The sequence below is a fragment of the Astatotilapia calliptera genome, chromosome 19 (genome assembly GCF_964374335.1).
Source record: "Astatotilapia calliptera chromosome 19, fAstCal68.1, whole genome shotgun sequence".
NCBI classification, from domain to species: Eukaryota; Metazoa; Chordata; class Actinopteri; order Cichliformes; family Cichlidae; genus Astatotilapia; species Astatotilapia calliptera.
In genome coordinates, this window is record NC_137440.1 from 6,264,035 (window position 1) to 6,280,115 (window position 16,081).

General features: G+C 41.6%; 1 protein-coding gene across 2 annotated transcripts in view; it reads right to left on the reverse strand.

The window, feature by feature from the left end:
* LOC113011733 (protein jagged-2-like) overlaps positions 1-16,081 on the reverse strand; it is a 52,316-nt gene that overhangs the window by 29,156 nt on the left and 7,079 nt on the right. For both annotated transcript variants that reach the window (XM_026151427.2, XM_026151426.2), the window contains exon 3: positions 3,981-4,038. In XM_026151427.2, the coding sequence (XP_026007212.2) occupies positions 3,981-4,038 (58 nt within the window). The remainder of the gene's footprint in view (positions 1-3,980; positions 4,039-16,081) is intronic.

The following is a 16,081-nucleotide window of genomic DNA, read 5'->3' on the forward strand; positions in this document are numbered from 1 at the left end:
TACATTCTCCAGTGAAACCATGAGCTAACTGGTTGGCAAGGAGTTACTTTCCTTTGTGAACCATCTTCCTCCAGGTGTACCACCTAACGTTTACAGCCATTTGTCATCTCCCTACCTTCTTAAGGCAACTGTAATAAACCTGTTTTTTTCCCATAAATATTAATGGAGCAGTCCTCTCATCTGAGGATTTGTTGTGACCTGCTTGGCACTACAGACAGATCTGAGTTAAATGGCAAATTAAAGGGCAAAAAATGCACTAAATCAACTCCTTCCTTTGATTGCCAAAACTTTATCATAAATTATTCGATGACAGTTAATAGTTTGGCACAACTTAGCAAAAGACTCACTGATATTTCCCATCAGTGAACAAGCAAATCATCCATTTTTTAAAGTTGAAATCATCACTATACGTGCAGAGACCTCTGCAGGTTTCCATTACATTCAAGATTTAAAGGGGAACCTTAAAAAACCATCGTCATCTCCATTCCAGACGTGCAGCTGGCTGATGTATTTTTAATACTTTTAGGACCAAAGCTGAGCTTATCTCTAAAGAATGCTACCAGTGTTTTAGCATCATTCATACTACCATCCAATCAGTCTGACATGCATAATTCATAATTCTTCCCCAATACACCAACAATGCACCAGCTCTGATGCTCAATAACATCCCAGCCCTCTTTTCCCAAGGCTTTTCTGTTTTGCTCTGAAACAGGCGGGGGGGGGGGCTTCCTGAAACATAAACAACCTTTGCGAGGCCTTCTTTTTCCTGAGGCCTCTGCAACCTGCAGCCCAGGCCTGTTCATGCATACACTGAAACGCAGGCGAGGAAACTCCCCTCGTATGCTCTCAGAATATTTACCAGAAGTTGAGAGGAAAAATCGACACATTGAGACACGTCACACTTTAATGTTGTTGTTTAAGTGATGAGCTGCTGATAAAGTGTTAGATATTTTGGGAAAAGAGCAATACTTCTCTCATTACTCTGAATTAAACAAAGGTAAGCCATGTTAATTATCCCCTGACTGTGAGTCATGACAGTGGACTTACCATCGAAGACTCTGTACGAAAGCAACCAGAGTTTGTGGTTTGAATTTGGATTTTTTTTTATGATCATCAGTCTAAAAATAATCAATTCATAATGATATAAGTAGCAGAAAAAAATAAAGTAATTGACTATGCTTGCTGTTTAATGAACTGTAAAATAAAAGTAATAAAAAATGTATAATAATAAAAGCTTTTATAAGATTTTAGACCATTTACAAAAATTCCACAGACCAAATCTGAAAAAGAACCAGTAGATTAATTAATCAAACCACTGTTTATTACACAATGGCCACTACAGACTGAAGTCTGGCCACCTCTCTGGCCAACCCGCATGACTAGGGCTGGCTGTGGCTCAGGAGGTTGTCCACTCATTGGAAGGGTGACCTCAGTCCCTGTACTTAAACTTAGCAGTTTGTTGAGGCTGGAAATGAAGAGGGACAGCCTAAATCATGCTCAGATTTCACCACCCCAGCAGATCCCTAACCAAACTCCAAGGACGATGCAACTGCTTTACACATGAAAAAAAAAAATACAGTACAGAGTAAACAGGGTTTGGGTTGGAAGATATTCAAAGCATTCATTTCTGGGCTCCTGGGCAAAGCTCAACTTGATTGGGACATCCCTACGTAGATTCCTATTCTTGTGCACGCCTGGGCACATGAGAACTTTCTCCTTCTCTATAATTATGCTACACTATCACTAATGTTTGCTCCACCTCCACCTGCTCCACTCTCACACACACACACAGCAGGATGCTGCAGGTTTGGGCCTGCTCTCTGACGTGCGTCGCGAAAATGTAGGAAATCCCAAAACGGAGGCAGAAAAGACAAGCGAAAGTAGGCAGATACACCGAGAAGTCAACACTTAATCCCCAAACAGCTTTGGAAAGACACTTGTGGTGGCTTCTCATTATATCATTAAATATCTATTTTTAGTTTGTCCAGTTTGACCTATAATTAAGCCCAAACTGTAAGCTTTCTCTCTTGACAGGACCCTCGACTGCTGACAGACTAACTGACAGATTCAGGACTGAAACCTATGATCATGCAATGAGACTCAGACCAACTCTGCAAGACAAGACACGGCGGTCGACACATCAGCACCTCCTGCATGCCTGACTGCCTGTCACTACCTTAGAATACACGCCTCCCCTCCCGGGATAAGTAAAGCACCCCCCTCCTGCCGCTGCACCATCACATCTAGCAAGCTAAAAAGTACTCGAATCACCGTCCACGCTGAGCCATAGCAGCCTGTCACAGTGATAACAAAGTGGCGTGCAGTAGCCAGACAGCTGCCAGGATGCTAATTAGGAGGTAGCGAAAAGTGGGGGTGGGGGTCTGCAATTAATGGCTTAACGAGGCAATGCTCTCACAGACTTAATATAGAGGAGAGGCATAAACAGCCTGGGTGACCCCGAGAAGGGTAGAGTAACACAGTTTGTGTGTACGTGTGTGGTTGATCATAGCAGTCATCTTCATTTAAATTAATGTGAAAAGGTCATTTTACCTTCAATATTAGATGCAAACAAAGCCAAAGCTGTTTGGGAATCCTCACATTATGGACGAGCACCTCCTCTCTTTTAAAGCTATGCATCCATATCCATATGCTAGTATTGCATCCCATTAAGTTTACATCTTCTCTGGCCCGAGGTTTGCTCACTTTCTTCCTTTTCTGCATTTATGTCTGATCTGCACTTACTGGCTCACCGACCTGCTAAGTGTTTACTGTCATTACTGTCTGCACGGCTATTCATGTCTCATCTGATGGCTGTGTGACCTGACTCGTCTTGAGCTTTTTTTCCTCCCCACTATCACTAAGTGTTTGTTTGTTTGGTTAACATTGTAAAATCTTGGCTTAACTATGGGAAAACCTATAAATGCTTCCATCATGAGTTAACACAAAGTTAATGTATTGAGTAAGGAGCTGTTCCTGTGGCATAAAAACATCACGTATGTAGCTAACAAAATACAGTCTGGATACGGGCTGACAACACCCAGAAAATAGGGAAAGGAGTGGTGCTACTCAGGCCTCCCTTCAGCTACACTCCTGATCTCATATAAATAAAATTGGACTGAATTTCAGCTGAATGGTTCACTCAAGGAGTTTTCTCCTCACTGCGTCTGTTCCTGCACGCGTGGAACAAAAATGAAGCTAAAGCCACTGAATCAAGGGTTCTCAAGATTTAATAATGAACTTCAAATTTAGAGTGACACATCATCTTTAATTGTTCTAATGCATCTGTTTGTGTGACGGTGGTTTATGTTAGGAACAGCCATTTTTTTGTAAGGTTTATAAGCATTTTATTGCATTTTTTCTTTATTCCTTGACACCAGCTGTGAATATTAAGAAGATTTTTATAGCTAGAACAAGAAGCTGAAAAATGAGAAGAAAAGCTCCCTTGTGGATGGATGAAATGTACAGCAGCTCCCCAGAGCCGTCATCGACCCACATGACACACCTTGAGAACCCTGGCACTAAATGAACCGGGTCCTGAATCAACTCCGGGAAAATAAAGCCAACAACGCTAACGAAGCGTTGCCTCCTAACGTAGATTGCATCCTTCAATTAACCTTCCTCACTATGGTGCTGGAAAACAAAGCCAAACAGAACTGAGACCAGAAGTGTGTAAACAGGATACAGCTGTGTACTAAAGAAATCTGGTGCTGGCAGGCAGGTCGGTTAGAAGCTTCACAAGTAGATTTGATCTTTCCAGTTCACACTGTCTGTGCTGATGTCTTGACAATGTTCAGTGAGTTTATCATAAATGAACTGTGCATTTATGCATTTATGCCCCTTGAACCATCCAAACAAAAAGAAGTCAGCTGATAATAATTTATTTTCTTGATTATTTAAAGATTTAAAAAAGCCTAAATGTCACTCTCTCATCATTGAGATAGATGGAAACGATGGAAAGAACACTGAAAGGTGGACCTTACCATTGCTGTGTGTGCCGTTGTCCCTGTCCCACGCCTCCACTATCACAGTGAACGCTCGCTGAAACACAGAGAGGAGGAGAGACAGAGGTCATCACGGGGTGCACTAATACGGAAACATCACAATCAACTTTTCTGCTCAGACTCGTGCCCAGTTCATGATGTAGACATGGCACACGACAGTGAGTTTACACAGAAACCCAGATACGAACAGACACGGAAGACTGCTTTCAGAAACTGGCACACACACATATTTGGCACAGAAGGTGAGAAGCGGTGGGAAAATTTGTTTTGTTCCCACACTGCTGTCACTGATTACCTTCCGTGTAACCAGGGCTAGTTAAAAAGGGCAGCAACCTGATCATTCAAAAAAGAAAGCATTCACCTGGAAAGTAGCAACACACAGTTTCCATATGATCCTTTCAAGTTCAGTCAGATAGACATTCTCCTAATTACATTCTTTATATTTTTCTCTCTTTTTTTCCGGATTCTCTGGAAGGTCAGCACCCCCAGAGCTGGCAGGTTTTTGATGACTTGCCAAAAGGCGGTTAAATAGACTATATTGATCTCCAATGGGGAAATATAATTTTCTTGCCTTCTCCACTGAAATCCCCCACAGGAAACTGTGTCCCAACTTGTTTTAAATGTCTAGGTACGCATACACCGATCAGGCATAACATTATGAGTACTGACAGGTGAAGTGAATAACACTTATCATCATGGCACCTGTAGTGGTTGATGTGTTAGAAGTGGGAAAAACGGGCAAGCCTAGGGATTTCAGTCTGACGAGGGCCAAATTCCAAAGGCTAGATGATTGCTCCAAAACTGTAGCTCTTGTGGTGTGTTCCTGGTCCCCAGTGGTTAGTATTTATCACAAGTGGTCCAAAGAAGGAACAGTGGTGACCAAGAGTCTTTGATGCATGTGGTCTAAGTATAATAGTAGTATTGAGCTACTTAGATTATACACCCCCGCTAGAGTACTAAGATCATCTTCCCAGTCACTTTTGGTAAAGCCGAGATCCCAGCTGAAGACTAGAGGTGACCGAGCGTTTGCCTCCATCTGTTGTTTGGGTTTGCATGTTCAGGATGGTTACTATGCCTTTCTTTGGATTGTCTGTCATCCACAGAAATGAGGATTAAATTTGGATTTCTGTGTTAAATAATACCAGATACAGTAAATGTCACAATCTGCTGAGTGCTAAACTGCAGGTTTATGTGTATAATGCGTGTGAAAGCCCAGCATGCCTGCACACTGTGCCCTACTTTCCTGAAGAGATGGACTCCACTGTCCCACAGCAACAAACTCAAACTGTGGATTGTTTCAGGTGCAGGGCTATTTTTCCCCCCTCTCCCTTTTTTTTCACGTGCATCAGCAAACAAACCGAGATGGAGCTCGCTGTCTGTCATCTGCATGGGGCCAAGCAAGCAGCTGTGAGTTCCCATGACCCAAGTCTGACTCAGAGTGACTGAAGGCTGCAGGGAAGATTACAAGGGAGGTTACAAAGTGGCGCTAGGAGAGATTAAAGACGAAGCGCAAAAGACATGGGGTGAGGTAGAGCGCTCAGGTGCTCGGTGGTGCTTTAAACGTAATTGCGTGGTGTGAAGCTCTTTGGGTGGGTAGCTGAGAAAAGTCGTGGGTGAGACAAAAATACAAGTCAGATATTGCTCTTAGCGCTTGTTAGCACGTGTTTTTTAAATTAGTTTTTATTTTAGGGTGTGTTCATAACATGCAGGTTGGCACCACGGCAAAAACAAGTCCAGAATCGAATGCTTCGTGGCAAATAGAGTGTGACTAAATGATTAATGACGTACTTGAAAACGAATCAAAAATTCATGTTCAGTTTTGTGGATAAGTTGTTTTATGCTCAACTAGTACACTAAACGAGTGTCACTGTTTCTTTAGTCTCATGGAGCTCTATTCAAGTAAAGTCTGTCGACTAATTAAAGGGAAGAAACAAAATAATTGCAGTGAATTGGCATTGTATAAGGAGAACTGATTTTTTTGATTATTCTAGAAATGAAATGTGACTATATATTTTTTTTTAAATTACGCTTTTTCCCCCCTTTTTTCTTCACCCATTACATTTTTGAAGTAATCACCCCAGCACCAGGTAGACATTTTCATCTTTTTACTCCACACATCACGAACTGATTAACGTAAAAACTGCTGTATCTGATGTTAAAATCCTGGGTACATGAAAGGTAAAGCTCCTGTCTTTACCTCCCATCTCTTTACCTCTCATCTTAATTCAATGAATGCGCCTACTTTACCAATCCTAAATCTGAAAGTTGGAGCGATCTCAGGCATGCCTGCCAAATTAGCAACGCAATCAAATGTGGGAAAGTGGAAATGACATTAAACAAAGAGGTTTCGTAGCCGCAAGGTGTCTACGTAATGTCACAGAACTTCCAGAGAGAGCCAGAGGCATTCACAGGAGCATTTTCTTACAGGCTCTTTACACTCCCTCTGTGAGTGTAGGCATGTGTTACAGCATCACCACAAGGGACAGAAAGCCGCTACAGTTTTCCCAACTTTTATTTTGCAATGCAGCTATTACTACAATCGTTTGGAAGAGGATGAGCTGTTCTACCCTGCGAGATAAAGACTGCAGCAGTAATATAAGCAGTCACAGTGTGAATGGATGAATGAGACATGTTGTATAGAGTCTATACGTAACCATCGCCTCTCTGGGCTCAAATATTAAAAAACAAGAAGGATTGTAAAAGAGGTAAAGTCTTCAACACCAGCGCAAATTTATTTTTACAATTTATTTTAACAAGATTAAATGTTGAGAAAAGATATTCAGCCATTGGTTTTTCAATGCTGAAGTGTTTGCTAGCACATAATCTTATAATTGCTCAGAGTTGTTCCAGTACTAATAATCCCCAAACTATGGCATCATTCTGAGGACAATCTGAGCACAAAGTGTCCAGATCATACCAGCTTCTTCTTCTTCGGTTCGTTAGATGACACAGTAGTGATTTACGAGCGCGTGAGAAGCCACAATTCTACTCTGAGTGAACACAAGTGGACATTATCATAATCAATTTTCCCCTTGTAATCAATTTTAAATGTCACAGCCACTGACTTCCAGACAGATGGGGTTTTCTCCGAACCTCAGAGCACCTTGACATGAGTGCATGTGTGTTTCTGTATAAGAGTGTTTGTCATAGACTAAAGCAGGAGGCTATGTGTGTCACCGAAGGCCAGGAGCTTGAAGATCAAAGTGTCACGTCCCTGCAGTCTGCAGCGAGACAACCTTATCTGTGTGTTTGTGTCTGTGCGTGTGTGTGTGTGTGAGAGAGAGAGACATGAGGCTTGGGAGGGGAGGAAGGGAGTGTAAGGGTGCGTTGGGAGACACTTGACACCTCCTAACCAATTTACAGGAGTCAGAGGGATTTGAGTTTTCATTAGGCGAGGAGAAACCAGCCCACTCCTCACCGCCTTCACCTGTTCAATGAATAAATTACTGCCTCACCACGGCAGGAACAGCCGCCAGCGACACACAACTCTGCTGAGAATAAACTGTACAGTCTGGAGCTGCTCGACACGCTGCAAATTATGTGTATCATACGCACTAACAAGCTTTCTTCCACTGAACTGCAGCCACTAGAAAACTTGGAGTTCTCGCTTGGATAATCGAAGTCACCCTGATTTTACTTTTCCATTCCCAGAAGGGAATTCCAACTTTTTATAAAACTGATTCAGGGAGTAAACTGAAAAAAATATGCAGTCTACAACAGCGCAGTCTCAATCTGAGTCTTTTGGAGAACCCTCTGAACGCACTCAGCAGTGTGTGTAATATTGTTGGAACAAATTAAACTGCACTACAAGCCATAAGAGAAGCTATTGTGCAGATGAAGTGGTGCCAGTACTATAAAACTAAGGCCAGAAGATCATTCACTGTTAAGAACTCCTAATAGTACTAGAGTAGGTTTGCATTATTCACAGCAATAATCAAATAAGCTGTATTTTTCTCACTGCGTATATCTGAAACAAGATGTTTTAGCTTCCTTCTCCTCTTTTTAAGCCAACTTTTTCTGATTGGCAGCTACTTGAAAACAAAATACTGCAAAAGGTGGGTGTGTCAACAAAATCTCTAATCACCATAATTCCATGGTTCGTTTGCTGTATTGGTTTCTGTGCTTTATGTCAGGTTCTGAGTGTAACTTCATATAGTTAGAGTATATAGAGTATATTTGAGCTTACATAAATGCAGCACAATTAAAAATGTATGTTACCACCTTGTCTTGTCTCCCTCGCCTCATGCCCCTCCCTGAGCCTGGTTCGTCCAGAGGTCTCTTCCTGTTAAGAGGGAGTTTTTCCTTCCCACAGTCGCCAAGTGCTCGCCCAAAGGGAGCCACCTGATTGATGGGGTTTCTCTGTATTATTACCTGTAAAGTCCCATGAGGTGACTGTTGTAGTGATTTGGCACTAAATAAATAAAATATAATAGAACAACTGAACTGAAGGATGCATTCTTATTCAGTAATACCTCAGGGGATTCATTTGGAGGCAGCAAACTGAACAGCTGAAACTAACAATTACAACTAACGACCATTTTGGCTCCAGTGGGCACCTCTAACAATCATTTAATTTACTTCCACTTTAATTTTGGAAATCCTTATAAAGGATTAGAAAAAGAAAGAAAGAAAGAAAGAAAGAAAGAAAGAAAGAAAGAAAGAAAGAAAGAAAGAAAGAAAGAAAGAAAGAAAGAAAGAAAGAAAGAAAGAATATCACAGCACAAACCCTTCAGAAGAACTCAGGAGCTAAAAACAAATGTCAAAAGCCTCCATGTGTGAACAGTCAAATAAATTAAAAGCAGAGTGCAGTAATGTAAAATTAATACCACAAGGATGTTGCATAAAAGATGTGCAACAACAATTTTTGAAAAACTTCCACAGTCACAGGTGGAGCATAATGACGAGGAATGTTCTTTGAACTGAAACTCACAACAGCCAGGAATTGTTCACGGCAAAAGGAGTAAAAAAAAATCCAGAGACCCAATTAACAACTTTTCCAGAGTTGTGATCTGAGGAAGAAGAAAAAAAATAAAAGCAGCAGCAACACCTGTCACGTCACACCTGTTAGTCTATTGACATGAATAAAACATGTTGCTCCCGGCAGAGAGGGGCTCGGATGGTTAATTTAGCACGTTATTAACAGAACGAGCCCAGCACCCCTCCACCCACTACCACCTCTTCTCTCTAAGGAGGCCTCAATGTGCCAACCCTCCCCGAGGAGGCCTCGTTCAGACAGCAAATCTAATCAAAGCTAATCTAATCAGGTCTTTATACTGGAGCTGCAGAATGGTGAAATGACCCAATTCACTTTTCCCACACCAAACGCGTGAAAAGCTATTTCTGTCGCTCCAGGTCACGCCGCCTCCTCCGGCAACAGAGAGGAATTCTGTGAATTTGCCTTTCATACTGAATCAATAGCACGTATGTCTGAGGGAGAAAATACCACCTTAAATCCATTAGTTAGTCCTAAGTGATATAACTAAGAAAGAAATGTGACTTTCTCTAATCATACCTCTACAGTAAGGTTATACGATGCTTCTCCAAATTTCCACTGAACGCTGAAAGTCAGAGAATGTACAGAGATAAAAATCTGAGTTTTTATTACCACCTCATCAAACCGTCAGAAGCTGCCGCTGGCTGCACTTACTCAGCCATTGTGCATGTACATCTGTGTATCACAACCACAAGTGGGGGACTCTGATGTTTTCTCATGTTTTACTGCATTATCTCGGAGTACTAGCACAATCGCTCGTCTCTTAACTTGTGATCTTGGAGGAGCACAATAGGTATCTGTGCATCCGAGTCTGGATGCAGTCTGTAGAGTGAGTATGAGTGAAATTTCAATTGTGCAGATTCTCCAAACTTTGCACTGATTTATTGTAAGGAGTGTGTCTGTGATTAGCTCAAATGCTTGGCTGAAGCTACTGATTTGATTTGTAAACTCAGTGAAGTGCTGGAAAAGACCAGAGAGAGAGAGCCAAATTCAGACCAACCATGGCCGTAAAAGTCCACAGTGGCTCACTGAACAAATCCACTGGGTTTACTTATTTTTTTATTTATTACAACCTACTGATTTCCGAAGTGAGCTGAAGCGAAATATAAGTGTGTAGGTACTGTGGTGGGTTCCTTGGGTAATGTGCAGTTCTAGATGTGTAAGTGGCAGCAGGCTATTTTCAGAGCAAAGCTAAGCTAACACGTCGAAGACAAACAAGAACAGCTTGAGAAAAGTTGAATTTTATACAAATATTGTAATATCAGATACAGAGAGAAAAGAAACGGCACACATGTATCCATACAGCGTGAAGAAAAGCTGGAAAGATGAGTTTACTTTGCTGATGGACAGACAATTTGTTAATTATATGATGACTCCTTAATCACATTTAATGATGCCAAATGCTTGTATGCTATAGCTTCTCCAACATGAGGTCTCGCAGCTTGTTGTTAGGTGACAAATCTGAAACAAAGGCTGAAATCTCAACACAAATGTCCACCATACAGAATCATAATTCACAATGTCCAGTGGCCATGTGCAGCAGTTAATACCCAGTTAAACGATGCTAGTCTGGTGAAAGCTATACTGTTCAAATATTGTTCAGGAAACTGAACTGGAACTGCATAAAAGTCATCCAAAGACATAGACCAAAACATCCAGGTGTGCACAAAAACAGCCAGTGAGGCAGTCAAGAACAATGTTTATTATCGTAACTTTGTTGTCTGCAAGATCTCTCAAAACTATGTCAGAACAACTGAACTGATTCTAATGTAAAAACTGCAAATAAACAATACACTATTTCCCCTTGAATCATACTCACAGCAAACCTCTTGGCTATGAGGGGAAAACTCCCGACTCAGCACAGGCACACACACCTGGGGCTGCGACCCGGCCAGTTAGCCAGCCAATTTCAACTGACCTGTGTGTTTAACCAACTGTGATCAAGCAGCCTGTGGCAAGAACAATATTTTTTTCAGTTCTTTTTACTTTCTTTATCAGCCCTCTAAAGATAAGCTGACGTATGATATAAATCCTAGCTTTGTAAGTCTGAGTTATTCCCTTTCTGTTTACACAAGACACACAACTGGAAATACCTGCAACTCATTTTTCATGTTCTGACATTTACATACTAAACCACAAACTGATTTAACAAAGAATTCACTGATCTTTTTTCATTTCCTTTAATCTCCACCTGCAGTTTGAAAGTTGGAAATTGCCGAGACTTACAGTAATACCTCTGATACGTACAGTAGGATTAATAATAATGAGGACTAGAAGTGAAAGAAGTGATAATGAGCAGTATGGAGGTGCTACCCTGACTTCATCCCAGAGTCCAAAGACACATTTGCTGAATATATATTTATGAATAGCATATTCAGCACTTCCAGATGCTCTAATGCTGACAATTTGCCCAACACAGCTGTCCTCCTAGATCTCTGTTTCGCCTTCTCTCCACTTGTCTTGTTAACTCAATATCCAGGGACAATAGCTGAGGTATAAAGTCATTGTTCCTGCTGAAAGGTGCGGTGACAAAGAGGTTAAAGCAGGCCTCATTTCCACAGCTCCACTGGGAAAGCGATATTCACGCCATGGGAAAATCCTGACCGAGTCCTTCAATAGTGGCCCACCTTAGCACAGATGTGACAAATAAACGGTCCACCTGCCCTTTGCTGCAAACACAAATAATGTTTTTTAACATGTGGACAAGGTGGGGGCAGTTAGGTAATGTTAGGTCTAAATGCTGTTTTAAATGAACTTCTTCAATGGTAGATAAACTTTAAGTGGTATGAGAGCACGTTGGGTTCAGAGTTGCACATTTATGCCAACACAGGATTAATTTTAGTGCATTTAAAAAGAACTAAACTCCTTTTAAAGTGTTCTAATGGGCATCTATAGTTTCAAGATTTCTCAAGCAAACTACACTGATGATGACAAGCTTGTGGAGCTGCTAAAAGCTACAGGACAAGTGGATGAGTGGAGCTTCATCTCTATCAATAAAAAGTGACAAGAAACAAGAGAAGCAAATAAAAAATACCTCAAAAGTCAGAGAAGGATGGAAAAGAAGGTAGAATAAATAGGGCCCTTAATCCATCATTTCTGTCATTTCTCACTCACATACTGATGCTCGCTCGTGCTTCACTATGTGGCCAACTGGCTAAAACTTTGGTGTAACCTTCTAACGCCCAGCTACGTCTGATAAAGTACAATAGGAGTAGAAATGTCACATTTCTTTACAACGTCAGTTTTAAGTTGCCTTACAATGTAAGACAAAGACATCACAGGCACTTTTTATAGATTCGATCTGGGACTTTAAGTTAAACACAACACATTTAAATGTCTGTTAATCTTATAAGCATACCGGGTTAATAACATTTGCTTTGTTTGATCAGCTTTAAATGACTAATATCAGACATGACAACCTTACACTTTGATCCTTTACATGGAAAAGGAGAAAGGTAGATTAAGTTTAGTTACATTATAGCGCTTCAGAGAGTATTTCACGGGTTTCTCCATGAAGGGGAGGTTGGGCAATAGAGATTATTGGCAGAGATTTGGGTCCCACATGAGTTGAGAAACCCTGCTGAACCTTCACCCAATCCCTCTGGAGAGGCCAGTTACAACAGGCTGCACAGTATCCACGTTTCAGGGGGATACAGAGGACGAAGAGGGACTTGTAGTAAGATGTGTAAAGGCCCATTTCTATGAGTTTCTCTCCAGTTTTATTACTTCAGCCGAATGACGAGTAAGGGTAAGGTCAGGGTTTGTTCATGCTGTATATCTTTGCAGTGGTTTACTTGAACTCTAGTGTGTTTATTCCTTTCGTTCGCTTCATTTTTCCACAAAAAGAATGACAGTCGTGTCAGGAAGTCTAACTCCTACTTCATGTGCTCTTTACTGGAGTAAACTCTAAAAAAGAAGATCTACCAACAAGTGTGTCACTCTAGTGTAAGTATAAACTACAAAATCCTGCAAACAACTAAAAAAAAATCCTTATAAGATGAGGATTAAGATTTGATTATGCTTGTTGAATTGCTGACCTTGTGCATGAAAGAATTCCAAAACTTCTCCCCGTGTCATTTTAGTTCATCAGCTGGTTCACAGCATGAACCTAAATGAGCCAAATACAAAAATAAAATAATGCAATGATCCTTTCCCAGTCTGTTTTTGGACAAAGAAAAAGCAAACCTCAGGTGAACGCTGAACCCTGAAAACAAAACAAACTAACCAAAGCCAAAAACCTTTTAACTAACACAATATGTAGTTGGAGGGTGTTCTCCTGGTAGGTACCCTGTGAGAGAAAGAGGGAGATGGATAAAATAAACATGGGATTGATGGGAGATTTTGGGAGGTAAATAAATAGTGGAACAAAGGAAGGTTTGGCCATCACACAAAATCGCTTTCTCTTTTCCATCCCGCCTTATGTCCTCTTCATCCCATCATAATGTCTCTCCCTGTACCCACATCTAACTGCGCTCTATCAGCCCTGTCAGCAAAACTGGAGAGTCGAGTGGGAAATTAAGCTGCTCTGTGTGTATATGCCTCTAACATGTTGTTTTTATCACCCCTGCTCACCTCAGTGTTCATAATCCATATACTACTTCATGTCTGCCTCACCAAAACACACATGTTATGAATTTAACACAATTAGAATGCTGGAAAGTCACTTATATGACCGTGTGACCGAGCACCAAATCACAACATCAGTCACCTCAATGCATCAAGGCACTTTATATTGTAAGCTATACTAATGCAGACAAAACCTCAACAATCAAACAACCCCCTTTGAGCAAGCACATGGTGACAGTGGGAAGGAAAAAGTGCATTTTAACAGGAAGAAAATCTCTGGCAGAACCAGGCTAAGAGAGGGAGTGGCCATCTGCTGCAACCGGTCAAGGATGAAGGGAGAAAGACATACGACACTGTAATGCAATAGTATTAACCTGCTGTGTTATTTATGATGTGAAATGTCAATTACAAGCCATGTAAAGCATTCTGTGTAGTTTTATCGTGACTAAATTCTATTCACGTTTTGCTTTAGAAAGTAGCAAGCTAAAAAAAAATTTGTATTTACTTTAAAAAGTTTGAATTAATGATGTAAACCCATTTATATCACCACAGCCTAATAAGTGCAGAAACACAAACCCGCCCCCGCAGACACACAAGTCACACATAAAATCAAATCCATCCACAGCATGTGCATCAATCAGCTGACCAGGCAGAGCAGCTAACAACACATTTCCATGCCTCTGACCAGAAACAGGTCATCTGACATCAAACCAGCGTGGGAAAGATGAGCAGATCCACTGTGAGTGCAGTTAACATCACGTAACAGAGCCTCACCATGATCACGCTGCAGGCTTTTAGGCTTATTAAACACAAACTAAGAGAAGCAGCAGGCTGGAGACCGCAGACTATCATTTCTATTTTGTGAGCGGCTGCGTTTTCTGAAATCTGCATCCATGACTAAAAGCTTGCTTTCTAAAACTGCTTACTAGCACTCTGGTGGACACAGCCAATAAAGCTGGTTCAAACTGTTGCATGCAAGTAACTAATTTTGCAGGATGTTGTTCAAAAGCATTTTAATCCAGGAAATGAGCAACCAGTCTTAACTCTAAATACTTCATCTTTTTTGTAGTTCCTGTGTAGTTTCAAAACACTCTCTCCACCAAAAACCAGTCATTTACGTCAGCCTGCGCCAAACTAAACAACTGCATAATCCTTACATTCAACATAGATGTACCTCCATATTCTTTAAAAATTATATACGTATGATGATCACTCAGAAATACAATCAAACTTTATTTAAAAAGCAGACACTAGCTTTCTAAATTCCTTCTCTCCTGTAAACTGTGTTAACGTGAAATGCAAGGAGAATACTTCAGTAAGCTGACACCAGAATTCTGGCTTTGTGACCACACTGCCCACCTGTAACACCAGGTAGTCAGCTTCATGTGCTTTTGCATCATGTGTCTTTTCATTCAGCTTCCCTAACCAGACCAACCCTACACCTCTGTCCCTTTGGGCTTCACATCCTCCTAACCAATACCCAAACCTAATCAACCATAAAAGTATCAGCAAACAGGAAAGAGCTCCCTGATGGAAGAGACAGAGACTGCGCCAAGGACGCACTCGGCAAATGAGCCAAACGAGCCTACCGCTGGCAGTGGCAGCATCGAGGACACAACCGAGGAAGGCAGCAACTCGCTGTCATCCAACATTACACTTTGTGATTGCTCACTGATACTCCTCCGAGAGACGTGATCTTACACGACGTGTGCTGTAATCATAGCCTGCTTTCCTAATGCAATTCGCTAAAACATTTATCCGAGGAGGAGGAGGGGGAGCAGGAGGTCTCTGAACAACAGCTGTTCCACCTCTGTCCCTTAGCTCCACCAGGCTGAGGGCGGGGAGGGGGTATTCTGGCAAAAGATGGGGCAGGCAGGAGGGGGGGGAAAAAAGCGGGCTATGAAACTGAAGGAGTACTCACCCTAGATCCCTGATTTACTCACAGAGGGGTGAGAGAAGGACAGCAGCTCTAAAAATACCCCCATAAGGAGAGAGGGAGAAGGAGATGGAGGGCCGGAGGAAGGTTTGGGTACGAGTGGAGCGGCAGAGAAGGAATAAGAGAAGAAGTAAATGTTTGTTTTTGCTTCAGTCACTATAAAAAAAACAACTAAAAGAAAGCAACATCTTAAAAGACCGCATCCTAAAAATACACCTCCCTTGTGGCAAAACCTCAGAATTTTGAAAGGGGGCCCATTCTTCCCTTCTACCTCCCTTTGCCCCATCATCACTACTTCCTTCATTCTATCGACCAATCCCTCCCCCCCTCTCTTCTCTAATGAAAGAACATGTCATTGAAGGCCCCAAAAGCCAGAGGGGTTAAAATGAAGGAGAAATGATTGGCAAAGGAAGAGAGGGCAGAACAATGTCCTTTTTTTGCAGCTAATTTATGTCAGGACCAGTGGCCCAGATACAGAGGTCAGCCAATGGAGTCTACTATAGCAGCACCACAGGCTACAGGCCACAGCCTCATACATGTGTTCATCCTTTTGACAACAAATTTTACACGCATACGACACATATT